The 14,286-nt window shown below is 43.1% G+C and overlaps 1 protein-coding gene and 1 long non-coding RNA gene across 7 annotated transcripts in view; one reads left to right on the top strand and one right to left on the bottom strand.

The window, feature by feature from the left end:
* Positions 1-91: 91 nt before the first annotated feature.
* The window catches only part of LOC139029695 (uncharacterized), a 29,535-nt gene continuing 15,340 nt past the window's right edge, over positions 92-14,286 (top strand). The window contains exon 1 of the long non-coding RNA XR_011481905.1: positions 92-1,243. This is a non-coding gene — a long non-coding RNA (uncharacterized lncRNA). The remainder of the gene's footprint in view (positions 1,244-14,286) is intronic.
* The window catches only part of PPIL6 (peptidylprolyl isomerase like 6), a 35,852-nt gene continuing 30,519 nt past the window's right edge, over positions 8,954-14,286 (bottom strand). For 3 of the 6 annotated variants that reach the window (XM_070449984.1, XM_070449988.1, XM_070449985.1), the window contains one exon: positions 8,954-9,707. In XM_070449984.1, the coding sequence (XP_070306085.1) occupies positions 9,596-9,707 (112 nt within the window). In that variant the 3' untranslated portion in view covers positions 8,954-9,595. The other 3 variants (XM_070449986.1, XR_011481904.1, XM_070449987.1) reach the window with 3 other exon arrangements.

Below are 14,286 nucleotides of genomic sequence, written 5' to 3'. Positions count from 1 at the left end.
GCGTGCGAAGGCGGGGCGCCGGCGATACCAAGTGGAATCCTCTTGGAGGGGGGGATGGAGGAACCGAGAGGAAACCGAGGAAAGGTTTTCTCTCAGCAGACTGTACTGGCCAATCGAAGAAACTGGCCAAATACGGGAAACTCTTTACTTTGCCCTCAGGTTGCCACACAGGGCGCGCTGGGCTTTTCTCGTTCCTGCAATAGAGAAGGATCCCACCTCGACTCGGAACAACCTACATGACGTGGCGACGGCATCCTCGCGAAAGACCTGCTAGGCCCCATGTGACCTCTGGGGCGGTGCCTTCCCGGCCGGATTCGCGCTGGGCGGAAGTTGTTTCCGAGCGTTTCGCTTAGAACCCCGGCAAGAGTTAAGTTTTTACTGTCCTCCGGCGTTCCCAGCGTGCTTGCATAGGTATCCTTCGTAGGACCCGTGCATTACCCCTTGAAAGTCGATTTCGCTGAAAGTAACCTTGTGTTTGGACACCCCAGGGAGATGGAGACCCCACGCGTTTAAGGAGTTTGTGCTCCGCCGCCCACGTAGTGAGAGCGGCTGAAACACCTAAAGCAGTCTGCCGGTGCCGCACACTATTTCTGTCACGCTTTCTCACCCTGAAATCGTGGGGGTTTCAGCCAGTGGTAGAAACAGCTAGTCAGTGCCACCTTTGTAGTCGAAGAATCAAAGACAGCATGGGTCGGAGGTTCATCCGGTCTGTTCCCACTCCCACTTTACAGGTGAAAACACCCGAGATTCAAGAGACGTGACCGAAAGGCGCAGTTGCTTAGCCTCAGGGCTGTGTTTCAAACTGCCTATCACGGCTCAGCCTTTTAGTGAGGATGAGCGCCATCTGATGTCCAGTCTCACAAAAATATATACAAGTGCAGCCATGCTTGATAAGTGGTTAAGGTTCGGTCATAAAAGCTCTATTTAACTCTTATTTTCAACTATTTGTATTTATCCTCTAGTTTTCTTACAAACATTAACCCTTTAAAATAATAGGACATCAGTTGCTTTTGTGAGATCTGCTTTGCTATGCAAACCCCGAAAAAGACTGCATATGCATTTTTTTTTTTAAAATCTAAACTTGAAGTCTTTCCTAACTCAACCCTAAAATCCAATCAGTACCCTCCCGACTATGAACTTTTGTTCCATCAACTACGCTAGTTGGAGATTTGCTTGGATGTAAACAGGAAACTCAGTTTTTGACTGATCCAACCAATGGCAAGAAGCATCAGAGTACAGCCAAGTAAGTGAGGCCTCATCCGTCTTCAAACAAAAAAAGGTATCTCTTCTCTTAGGATATCCCTCACACGGTGTTTATTTAGAGCATAACCTGACTCTAGAGCAAATGAAGGCCACTAGTCAACCGTTATTATTTTTAAGGTTAAAAATATAAATTCTCTTTTCTTCCAATAGCTCGATGGATTGTCTTGTTTACAAGCTAAAATGAACACACCTCACTGTGGAGGCCATTGTTTTAAAAGTTGCCATCTCGGTGTGCCTCTTGTCCTCACATTTTTGTTAGTCTTTTTAGGGGGACATTTTACTTTCTTGAATTAAGACTAGAAAAGCATCACCAGTTTTTTTTCTTTTTAATTTTTTTTTTTTACATGGCATCTGTTGAGCTAGATCAAGAACTTCAACAAAAGTTTTTTTCACCATTTCAGATCAAGGACTGGCATCTAAAATACAGGATTTTTAAAAATTGAAATTTAGTTGATTTACTGCGTTGTGCTTTTTCACTGAACAAAGTGATTCAATTATACATATATATGTATATATGTTTCTTATTCTTTTCCATTATAGTTTGTTACAAGATATTTTTTATAGTTCCCTGTGCTATACACTAAGTTCTTGTTTATCTCTTTTACATGTAGCAGTGTGCATGTGTTAATCCCATACTCCCAGTTTATCTGCCCAAACCCCTTCCTCTTTGGTAACCATAAGTTTCTTTTCTATGTCTGTGAGTTCATTTTGTAAATAACGTCATTTGTACAATTTTTTAGACTCCACATGTAAGTGATCTCACATGATATTTGTCTTTGCCTGACGTCATTTAGTGTGATAATTTCTAGGTCCATCCATGTTGCTGCAAATGGCATTACTTCATTCTTTTTATGGCTGAGTAATATTCCATTGTATTAATAGATCTATGCACCATGTCTTCTTTATCTACTCCTCTGTCAGGGGACATTTAGGTTACTTCCATGTTCTGGCTGTTGTAAATAGTGCTGCTCTGAACAGTGGGGTGCATGTATCCTTTCTAGTTACAGTTCTCTGCAGTTACATGCACAGGAGTAGGATTGCTGAATCTTACGGTTAAATTTTTAGTTTCTTAAGGAGCCTCCATACCATTTCCATAGAGGCTATATCGGTTTACTTTCCCACCAACAGTGTAGGAGAGTTCCCTTTTTTCCCTTTCTAGCACTTGTTATTTGTAGACTTTAATAATGGTCATTCTGGCCGGTATGAGGTGATACCTCATTGTAGTTTTGATTTATGTTTCTGTAATAGTTAGTTATGTTTCTGTAATTGTTGAATATCTCTTCGGGTGTCTGTTGTCCATCTGTATGTCTTCTTTGGGGAAATGTCTATTTAGGTTTTCTGTCCATTTTTTGATGCAGTTCATTCTTTTTGTTATTAAGTTGTATGAGCTGTTTGTATATTTTGGAAATTAAGCCCTTGTCCATTGCTTTGTTTGCAAATAATTTCTCCCAGTTCATAGGTTGTCTTTTTGTTTTGTTTATGACTCCCTTTGCTGTGCGAAAACTTATATATTTTATTAGGTCCCATTTGTTTACTTTTGCTTTTATTTCTATTGCCTTGGGAGACTGACCTAAGAAAACATTGCTACGGTTTATGTCAGAAAATGTTTTGCGTATGTTCTCTACTAGGAGTCTTATGGTGTCATGACATTAAGTCATTTTGAGTTTATTTTTGTGTATGGTGTGAGGGAGTGTTCCAACTTCATTGATTTACATGCATATAATACAGTTTTAACATGTTTTAAACCTTAACTTTCAACAAATTTTGTGAAGGATTGTAATAAGTCAAAAATTAATAGTGAGCTAAAACTCTATATTCAGATTCTTAATGTTAACATTGTGATTAGAGTTGGTGATAAAATATTAGAGATGCTCTCTACTTTGTGTGGATATTGCTTTGATAATTGTTCCAGGGTTTCATGGGGAAGCATTACATTTTCTAGCAGTTGTTCTCAACCTTGGCTGCACATAAGAACCACTAGCAAGTTTTGAAAAGCAGAATGAAGTTCGGGTATCAGGAGTTTTAAAAGCTCTGCAGATGTTTTTATTCTGCAGCTTAGGTTGCAAAGCACTGCTTTACTCTTTCTTCTCAAAGTGTGGCTCATGAACCTGTACCATTCATGGCCCTTGAAGACTTGTTATAAGCGCAGAATGTCAAGCCTCACCTCAAACCTCCTGAATCACAGTCTGCATTTTTGTTCCATATGCAGATCAAAACATACACCTATTAAAGTCTAAGAAGACTGCTTTACACTTTAACCCACGGAGAACTATTCTACCCTCCTGAGTGGCTGCGGTATGTAGGGGTGAATCCTCTACAAAATTACATCGAGCAGGACATGTTGTGAATTTTTTGTTTGTTTGGGTTTTTACTTGTTTTACAAATGTATGTAAGGTTGGGGTACAAACAATACAAAACTCCTGGATGTGCAGGAATCTTGGAGCCCAGCCTAGGTTCTCTGTAGACTGGCACTTGAGATGCATTTATTTTTTTTTCTATACTGCTTTAAATCCTGGGCAGGCTAGAACTTTTCCCATTATATCTCTCAGTCCTTTAGGAAACAGAGAAAGTCTTGTTAATAACTCATTCCTGGAGAAGGAAATGGCAACCCACTCCAGTATTCTTGCCTGGAAAAGTCCATGGAAAGAGGAGCCTGGCGGACTGCAGTCCATGGGATTACATGACTGAGCATGTGTGCATGAGGGTGGAGGGAGATGGGTTGGTAGCAATAAAATGGTAGAACTAAAAAACAAAAAAACAAAACTCATTCCTTAGGAACAACCCCAAAGTTCAAGCTGAACTATACTCAGGCAGCTTTCTGATACCCAGCATTACTTGCTACCTTCTCCTGTGTCCAGGCATCTTTGTGTTCCTCCTAATCAAACCAGTCAGTGGTAAAGGAAATCAGTCCTGAATATTCATTGGAAGGACTGATGCTGAAGATGAAACTCCCAATACTTTGGCCACCTGTTTCGAAGAACTGACTCATTAGAAAAGACCCTGATGCCGGGGAAGATTGAAGGCAGGAGGAGAAGGGGACGACAGAGGATGGGATGGTTGGATGGCATCACCGACTCGATGGACATGAGTTTGAGCAAGCTCCAGGAGTTGGTGATAGACAGGGAAGCCTGGCATGCTGCAGTCCGTGGGGTCGCAGAGTCAGACAGTTGAGCAACTGAACTGAACTAACCCTAATTTTGGAGTGCTGCTTTTCAGCCACAACTCACCCTGATGCATATTCTGCTTAAAAATACTCAAGTGATTCTGTTCTGAATGGTGAAGGGCACTACCCTGAGCAGCCCAAGGGTACCCCCCTTCTCTAACCACACTTGGCCCCGTTGCCTCTCCACCAATGGAGGGCTCACCTCCAACCCATCCAAGAGCTCTGGGACCCTGCATCAGGCCTCTAGTTGCTGTCCCCTGTGATCGGCTAGTGTTTGCATCCCTCTCTTCTGCCTTGATAAAAGCAGTTTCTTGTCTTATCATTTTTCATTCTTTTCTTTGTGTGTGTGTGTGGTTTGGGGTTTTTTTGGCCATGCCACTTACAGGATCCTAGTTCCATGACCAGGGATCAAACCCCAGCCCTCTGCAGTAGAAGCCCGGAGTCCTAACCACTGGACTAGCAGGGAATTCTCATTCTTTTCTGTTGTCACACTTCAGTGTTTAGTAACTTTTATCTTTGTTCTGCATACTTGTATGCCCCAAGTCTCTCGTGTATCTATGACTTCAGTACAGTCCAGTGGTTCTTTTTTAATTAATTTTTATTTTTGGTTGCACTAGGTCTTTGCTGCTACGAGTGGGCTTTCTCTAGTTGCGGCAAGCAGGGGCTGCTCGTCCTTGCGGTGTGCAGGCTTCTCATTTCAGTGGTTTCTCTTGTTGCAGGGCACAGGCTCTAAGTGTGCTGGCTCAGTAGTTGTGGTACACGGGCTTAGTTGCTCTGCGCCATGTGGGATCTTCCTGGACCAGGAATTGAACCCGTGTCCCCTGCTTTGGCAGGCAGATTCTTGTCCACTGTACCACCAGGGAAGTCCCCAGTGGTACTTAATGTGTGGTCTCCAGATCAGCATCACCTGGAACATGTTAATGCAAATTCTCCAACTCACTCCTAATCCACTGAACCAGAGACTGGTGTGAGGCCCAAGAATCTGTGGTTTTATAGGCTCCAGCATTTTGATGCACACTGAAGGAGTTACGATTCATCACATTTTTAAAGCCCCCTTTCAAGTGTCAGACTTCATGTTGTGTTACTACTGAGTTTGTTACAAATATTTTGTATGATGTATGAAACTTACTGGAGATATGGACTGACTAGATTTGCTAGTTTAAGGCATGATTCCATTTGGGAAGGGTAGTGGATGGTATAAGCAATATAGTAGTTTAAAAAGTGAGTTTCCATGAGGGAGAGACTATCACAGGTTGATAGAGATTGATTTTAATTTTGAGGATATACCTTTGAGTTAATTCAGTCAATTGGAAATTAGTATGTTCGTGAGAATAGCTAACCCTGAGCGTAACAGGGATTTGTTGTTCTTGAAATGATAATAATGTTCTGCCAGTGGCAGTTTCTCTGGTTTTTGTGGGTTGACATTCCAGAAGGGAAACCAGCTTTCGTTGAATTTATGCTTTATGTCAAGCATCATTAGAGGTGTCTTCACAAATTAGCTCAATCCTCAAGCCATTATGAGATGTGCCCCGATTTTACTAATGAAACTGAAGCCCAAAAGTAAATTATAGTGTTGTTATTTATCATGTAAATGTACTCAGGGAACCACCACAGTATTAGAGCCAGAGGGGAGCTGACAAGCTTCTTTACTTCTTTCAACAAATGAAGAAAATGCAAAGTTAAGTGATTTGGCCACCATTTTGCTAACTAACTGGGACTAAAACAAACACACCTGATTTTAAATATATACAAAATGTAAATACTCTTGAGCATGGAATCCTGAGGTTGCCAGCCTATTCATTCATTAACAAATAGCTGGCATTGTTTGGAGTTGAGGAAAACATGTTCTTTAGGTTAGAACTTTAAACGTTTATCTCAAATCTCCCCCTCCAAAATGAACAGATACCACACTCTGCTTATCAACATGGCTTGCTGTAAGATACAGCATATGTACTTGCCGTTGCCATATCAGCAATTAGGACAAGGTTGCATAACTAGCATTTTGTATAAAATCATCAGAATGCCCTTACTCTTGTATTTTTGGACTTGGAAAAATTTAGAATTCCTTCTGTTTAAGCAAATCAAAATCTTTTCAGTTTGGTTAAATCAAAGTCTTATATTTGGAGTTAGTTGGATAAGCTTGTGTCCTTTGTAACAGTTTCTCCAAATGTTATGGTTAAACATATAAATCATTCTAAGAGAGAATATATTCTAATACAGAAGTATCAGTGTGTGTACCTTTAAATGATGATAATAAGAACCACTGCATGTACAGATCTGTGATTAAAGTTTCCACACACCCTGCAAGTGGGGAGTGAGAGCAGAGGGCCCGTGGACTTGCCGTCCTTTAGATGGTCACTGGGGTTTTACCTTTACATTGCAGCTAAACTGAAAAATAAAGAGTTTCTTATGTCCATGCCGATACCCCAGTTCTTTGACAATATTAGATGCTTAATTCTCGCTGTCAGTAAGAATTGTTCTGCTGCTGCTTATTACATGACTAATGCTTGTAATTTGTTTTAACCAGGACTTTTGCACAGCGTCAGTTTGATTTATCACATGCTTCAGGAGTTGCTGAGACTCTCTATGGCAAGCTCAGCACCCCTTTGTTTGAGGTGTCACCAGTGTGACCGGAGGAACCCCTCCAAATACAAAGAGCTGGGGTGCTTAGGTAGGGGGCAAGTCCTCAGAGTAGAGAAAAAGGAGATACCGCCTCTTCAGTGTTTTCCAAATCTGCTGTTAATCAGTCTTTGAGGAGTTTTTTAAAATGCAAGTTCCTTGACAACACTCTGAAGGTCATACACCAGGAATTTATCAATCATACATATGTTGAGCACTTATAGCATAACAGTTAGTATTCTAGATCCTGTCTGCAAAGTACTGATTCCCTGAACCCTCAGAGCAGCCCTGTGTGGTAGGTTCTACTGTTTTGAGATGAGGCAAAAAAGATAGCGAAGTTCTTGCCTACATTCATGCAGCGAGGGAGGGGCAGAGCCAGGACTCTAACTCTGGCTCTCTGGTTCCAGAACACACATTCTTCGTACTCTGCAACCCCCAGATCATTGACAGTCTGACACAGGCAGCACGCGTCTTCCTCATCCACCTCAGAGCTGAGGATGGAGCCCCATCACAGTAGCAGTGAAGCTGTTATTAGGAAGGAAGAGAGGGAGGGGGAGAGAGGCAGATGGATAGATCCATAGATACCGGTTGGCAGAATGGGATGGCGGGAAGCAGGGGCGTTGGTGTAACTATGAAGGGCTAGCAAAGGGAGGTCTTTGTGGTGCTGAAAAAGTTCTGTGTCTTGATTGTGGTGCCAGTCATGCAGATCTACACAGGATAAAATGACAACTCTTCTGTCAATGGCCTGGTTTTAATATTGTACTTTAGTATAAGATGGGCTTCCTTGGTGGCTCAGATGGTAAAAAATCTGCCTGCAATGCATGAGACGCAGGTTCAATCCCTGGGTCAGGAAGATCCCCTGGAGAAGGAAATGGCACCCACTCCAGTATTCTTGCCTGGAGAATCCCATGGATGGAGGAGCCTGGTGGGCTACAGTCCATGAGGTCGCCAAGAGTCGGACACAAATGAGCATCTTTCACTCATAAAGATAGGACCTCTGGGGAAATGGTGATCAGTACACAGGACCACTCTATTTTTGCAGTTTCCTGTGAATCTATAACCATTTCAAACTAAAAAAAAATTTTTAAATCCTTGGCCTCCCTTTGGCAAAACCCAAGTCAACTAGAGGGCTGTCTCCTGAAGATTGGCTCAGAGAGAGATTGCTCTTGGAAGACAAACCTTCAGTTAGGCGCAAGAAAAGTGTGGTGGCTCTGGGCAGAGCAGTAGTGTGGCAGCGGTGGTGCAAACAGTGGTCACCACCGACGCAGACAGCGTGCACTAACCAAGGAGGGGCTGAGACTTGCCGCTTGTGTCTTGCAGTGATTCCCAAGTGACCAGTGCTCAGGCAACTAAATAAGAACCTCTGGGGAGAGAGCTGCGTGCATTCCAAGGATCTGTGTCCCATGTTTAGAGACTGTGGCTCAAGGATACGTTCCAGCCACCTGTGTTGAAAAAGTTCCCTAGTTGACAGCTCTTAGCTTAAGGAGCTGGAGAAGGCAATGGCACCCCACTCCAGTACTCTTGCCTGGAAGATCCCATGGACGGAGGGGCCTGGTGGGCTGCAGTCCGTGGGGTCGCGAAGAGTTGGATACAACTGAGCAACTTCACTTTCACTTTTCACTTTTATGCATTGGAGAAGGAAATTTCACCCCACTCCAGTGTTCTTGCGTGGAGAATCCTAGGGACGGTGGAGCCTGGTGGGCTGCCGTCTATGGGGTCGCACAGAGTCAGATACGACTGAAGTGACTTAACAGCAGCAGCTTAAGGAGCAGCTGATAAAACTGGATCTCAATAGCATCTCAGGAATCTACCACCATAGGGACTGTAACTCAAGTGCCTGGTTTTCACATGGTTGGTATGACTCAGAGACAAGCATTTTACGCATAAAAACATCCAAAGTGTATACCCTTTTCTGAATGCTTTGTTATAAACAAATATTACAATGAATTTTATTCTGTTGCCTCTCATATTTGATTATTTACCAAGCTTCTTATGGGAGAAATATAATTATAAACAGCAACATAATTCTATTATAGTTACAAATGTTTTAGGATTCAAGGCCATTAAGTAGTGCTGCTAAGTTAAGAATGGTTTTGGCTACAAGTAACAAAATCAACCAACCAACAAACAGTAGTCTATTTGTCTCATATAGTAAGAAGTCGAGACATAAATAGGTGCTGGTATTGGTCCTTACAGATCAAGAACTGGAGCTAATATCTTTGTGGTTCTCTTAGCCTTTCCTTCATGGCTCCAGCCTCTCTGCATTCAAGACTGGATAGGAGGGAAGGGGCAGGACCACTGGCATCCTACTCCTGTCTGACTGGCCGATACAGTATCTTATGGCTACTCCTGACACAAAGAAAGCTGGAAAATTGTGTATTTTGCTTTAGATAAGAAAGGAAAATGGGGAGGGAGTGGGTGTTGGAGAGCTACCCTACAGCATCTGCCACAGCTTTCAAATTAAATTTTATCAAGCACCATTTAATTAAATCTAGAAACAGCTGATCAGATATATAATAATAAAACTGTCAGAAAATACTGATAGGAAAGTCAGGCATAAAGCTCTCCACTGTCAGTAATTACACAGTTTTGTATTGGTCTTTCATTCTCTGTTGGAACCGATTCTAGTTGATGAAGAACATCTGTTCCTTCAATCAGTTGCCTATGTCAGAGAAAAAAAATGGAAAAAAAAACCTGTCAAGTTTCACGTATACCTTACATTCCTAAATTGAGTCCTGTCTAGCTTAGCCAAGGCTACAAATTAAACTAACCTCAGTCATAAATATCTTGAGTTGCTCTAGATGTGTGTACTCTTGTCAGTTTCTCCACACCTGCTCCGGGTCTCTTTCAGTCTGTTATCCTCCCTGCCACCAGAGTGATCTTTTAAAAATGCTAATGTAGTCTCACCTCCCCACTTCAATAACTTCCCATTATCCTTAGGCTAAAGACCGAAGGTCTCTACCATCACCCACCTCCCCGCTCCCTTGAGGGCGCCCTGCAGCATGCTCCCTCGCTCTCGGCACCAGCTGGACCAGCTGGCAGCACCTCAGCCCCCCATGTGCCCTTCCTGCCACGGCTGTCTGCCTTGTCCTGCCTCCCACCCCCTCTGCCTGCCTTCGGCTCTCACCCAGCCACTCGCTGAGTGGCTGTGATGTCACGTGTATAGCGGGTGGGATGTCATATATAGGGGATGTTTCCTAGACACTACCCTGCTTCCCCACCCTACTTAGATCAAGTTCCCCTTCTTTGTAGGAGTGATCAGGGATAAGTTTGACACTTGTTTCTATGCTTCATGAGTTAATTTCTGATTCTCCCCTGAGGGCAGAGATCATGCTGTCGCTTATTGCTGCTCAGTGCCTGGCACAGAGGAGGCACCTCATCGGCATCCACTGAACACATGAATTAAAGGCAGCCCAAAGCCGCGCTAGTTTGAGTCTCTGTACTCATTCAGTGGCCACAAGCCAGAACTCCCTGAGTGGGACTAGACATCTGATGGTTCTCGCAACTAAAAAAAAGGCAGCAGGGGCCAGAGTCAGCCCTAAACATAGGACTATGCCCCCTGCCAGGGTTTGGGTTGAGGCAGCGGTTGAGGAGAAGGGGTGATTTCCATTTCACAATCCTTTATGGGGACACAGTGCTGACACTGACCATGTGCTAGTCATCTCTCTCTTTTTTTCTTTTGGTGGAGGGGTGTATTTTTTCCATCCCAATTAGAAAACATGACAGAGCAGGACAAAAAGTATATTCTCAAGATAGAGAGCAGGGAAGAAATGGACAGACTCACCTTTGTCCAAAGAGGATGTGAAGCCTAGTCTCCAAATTGGTTTCATAGACATGGAATGAGCACCTACTGTATGCACCTCTCCAGGTGTTAGGGCACAAGGTAAGTGAGGCCCAGCCCCTATTTCCAGTTGTTCACACTATGCCAAAGAGGACAAGGATGCAGTTTGATTTTGGTAGTTGGTGGGGATTTGTGACCTAAGCCCTGAATGGGATTTTGGCAGACTGAAGGAAGGCAGAAAGTAACAAGACAAGCAGAGGCCCAGAGGGTGTTCTGGGAGGGATGGTACTCTGGGTCTGGCTGCAGCTCAGCTGCCATGTTCAAAGCTTCCAAATGTACATCTCCAGCCCTGGCCCAGCTTGAATCCCTTACTTCTGGTATTGAGGTGTTGCCACCTGCCTGTCATAGAGCTGTCCTCACTTGAAGCATAACTTGTCCATTTTGAATTCATGGTCTTCTCTCCCATATCTTCCTTTTTGTATTCTCTGCTGAAGTGAATGGCACCAACCATCCAACCAGTTCCAAAATCCTCGGCGTTCCTCCAGCTCTTCACTGCCCAGTATGGTAGCCACTAGTCACAGGTGGTGATTACATTTAATTAAATATAGTTCCTCAGTTGCACTGGCCACATTCCAACTGCTCAGTGGCTCTATATGGCTAGGGGCTATCATATTGGGCAGCACTGATCCTAGTATATTTCCATCTCTGTGGAAAGTTCTATTAGGTATCATTGCTCTAGAATTTTCCCATAACCTCACCACCACCATCTAAATAGTCATAAAGTCTTGTTGAATCTAAGTTCCAAATACCTCTTGAATTTGTATTCATTTATCCCCTGCTCATATGTACTTCCAGTGCCTTAAATGAAAACTTCATGGCCTGCTGTTACCATCACTTGTTAACTGGCCTTTCTCCCTTCATTTTCATCCTTTGCTAATTAATCCCTCACTTCTGCTCAAAAGATATTTTTTTTCAGAATGAAAACCTGGTCATGTTGCTCCTAATTTAAAATTCTTCCCTGGCTTCCCAGGGCCTTCAGGTGGGGGTCCATGCTCAGCAGCCCTTGGGAGAGCTGGGCCCTGGCCGTCTCATCTTCTCCAGCCACCGCTCTCTCCGTTTCCCCTGGGCACTGAGCTCTAGCCAGGCTAAGTGACTGGTAGGTAGGACACTCTCCTTACTCCTCAGGTCCGTCTGCAAAGGCTCTTCATTCCTTCCAAAATTGATTTTACTCATTTTGATGTCCAGTGTGCTCTATCTGCCTAACTTCTCTATGACTTTCAGTCCTCATTTCACCTTCTCATGAAACTTTCTATGACTCCTCCCCACTTTAGGGGTCCCTTATAGTGCAATTAATTCCTCCCTAGCACTATTCCCAACATATATCCCTTCTACCTTTGTGTGAATGGACTTGTATTTTGATATTCTTTCCCCATGAAACCACTGGGCAAGGGCATCAACAAGACCGGCTGTGGGTTGACACAGCCTCCCCAAAGGGCATTCCCAGTGTTATCCTTCTGAAGACAAGGCAAGGTAATATACCAGAAACGAGAGCTTGGATGGAGGTCTATCTCAAATGGGAGAGGAAATTTCTGTATCTCTCTGGACTTTGCCAGCCATGTCTGAGCTTCTGGAAGCTCAGATGAAGCTGGGGGTGCTCTGTGATGACAGGGAAGAAAAAGCAGCCCCACAGCAGGGAAGGAGGATATCTCTGAAGGAGTTGGTTCTATTTTGTTGGATTATCTAGTTGCCTACACTGGTATTACTTTTCTGCTTCTCCCTTAACCTTCTCAAGGTCTTGTTTAAATAGTTCAGCCCAGACTCAGCTGTTATTTGGAGGCTTCAGGGGGAAAAAAATGAGATTATCCTTAGGCTAGAGCAATAAAGTGGTGCAGCTGCCTCTCTGAGGCCAGTGTGTTGGTGATAATGATTCAGGGGAGAGATTCCCCCAAAGATGAATCACATGGGAAAAGCAATCATCAAAAGGAGACCAAACACTCCTCTACTCACTACCGTCCTGTAAGGATCTGCGTTGGCTTTTACTAGGGAGCTGGAGGGTATTTGTTGCCTTGCCCTCCCTTCTGTATTCCCAGCGCACTTTTTACAGAGCTTGCTGTCGCATGGTTCACCGTCTCACGGTTGCTGGGTTTTCTAACATATTATAGGCTCCCTGAAGGCAGAAATTGTGCCTCACCACTCCTTCCCCGGGACTGAGCACTGGGGCTAGCATTTGGTGGGAGCCTAATAAAATGCTAGTTGAATGAATAGGTCAGAAGGCCAGCAGCAGTGAAGGCTGAAAAAAGATGGGGGGCCAGAGGGTGGAGGACCTAAAATGCCACTCTGAACTGTATGCTGATGCTGTATGCATCTGGGGGTGGAGATGGTGAAAGAGGCAGTAATGTTGCAAAACAGTCTGTGTTTGAGAAAGATTCTTTTCAGAAGGATATAAAGAATCATCTAAGTATAGGTTGAGGGCAGTGATACTACCAGAAGATGACAGGAAGATATTTAAAAGATCTAAGAAATTGTGAGAATTATCTGGACTTAAAAAATACTGAAAAATGCATTTTCAAAATCAGAATATAGTTGATTAAATCCAGGGAAGATGGAGGAAAATGCATTATTTTAGCTTATGTAGCTGTTAAAATTACCTTTTTAAAGAAATCTCCTTTGGCTGAAAATATACTTTATTTTATACTTTTTCAACCTGGAAATATCATCCACATTACCCTGAAGGAATAATTGTGCTTAAAATTAAAATTGGCCTGGAAGTTTTCCTTGGAATGAAGGGTCAGTAATTATCCCTATGGAGTAGCTGGAATAATCTAAATATTCAGAAACATTCTGACACTTTATACAGCATTTCAGGAAAGACTAAGTAAGCTTCAACTTATATTCATTTCAGTAATCAAATAGAGATATGAAACACAGGAGTGATAAATAATAGTATCATCACCATTCATTTTAGGTCCACATGCCTATATGCATCTTGCTAATAATATTCTAATAATTATTACCTGAGACATTTCTATATTTTAAGGGCTTCCCTGGTAGTTCAGATGGTAAAGAATCTACCTGCAATGCAGGAGACCCAGGTTCAATCCCTGGGTCAGGAAGATTCCCCTGGAGAAGTGAATGGCTACCCCCTCCACTGTTCTTGCCTGGAGAATCCCGTGAATGAAGGACACTGGCAGGCTACAGTTCGTGGGGTCTCAGAATTGGATAGACATGACTGAGCGACTAAGCATGCATACACGTTCCACAGTTTAAACTGCTCAGTAACAAAAAGTTACTTGTAACTTGGATGACTGTCATCTTTCTTTTCACGGTGTTCATGGATAGTTCCTTAAATGGCTTTGCCTCACTTCTGCATCTAAATATATATACATTATTAAGAGCTATGGTATTATTCACTTTAATTGACAGTATCCTTGAGGCTAAAGACCCACAAAAGGATGGATGA

The sequence above is a fragment of the Odocoileus virginianus genome, chromosome 19, assembly GCF_023699985.2.
Source record: "Odocoileus virginianus isolate 20LAN1187 ecotype Illinois chromosome 19, Ovbor_1.2, whole genome shotgun sequence".
Taxonomy (NCBI): domain Eukaryota; kingdom Metazoa; phylum Chordata; class Mammalia; order Artiodactyla; family Cervidae; genus Odocoileus; species Odocoileus virginianus.
The sequence above is the reverse complement of the archived record's forward strand: the minus strand, read 5'-3'. Positions and strand labels throughout refer to the sequence as shown.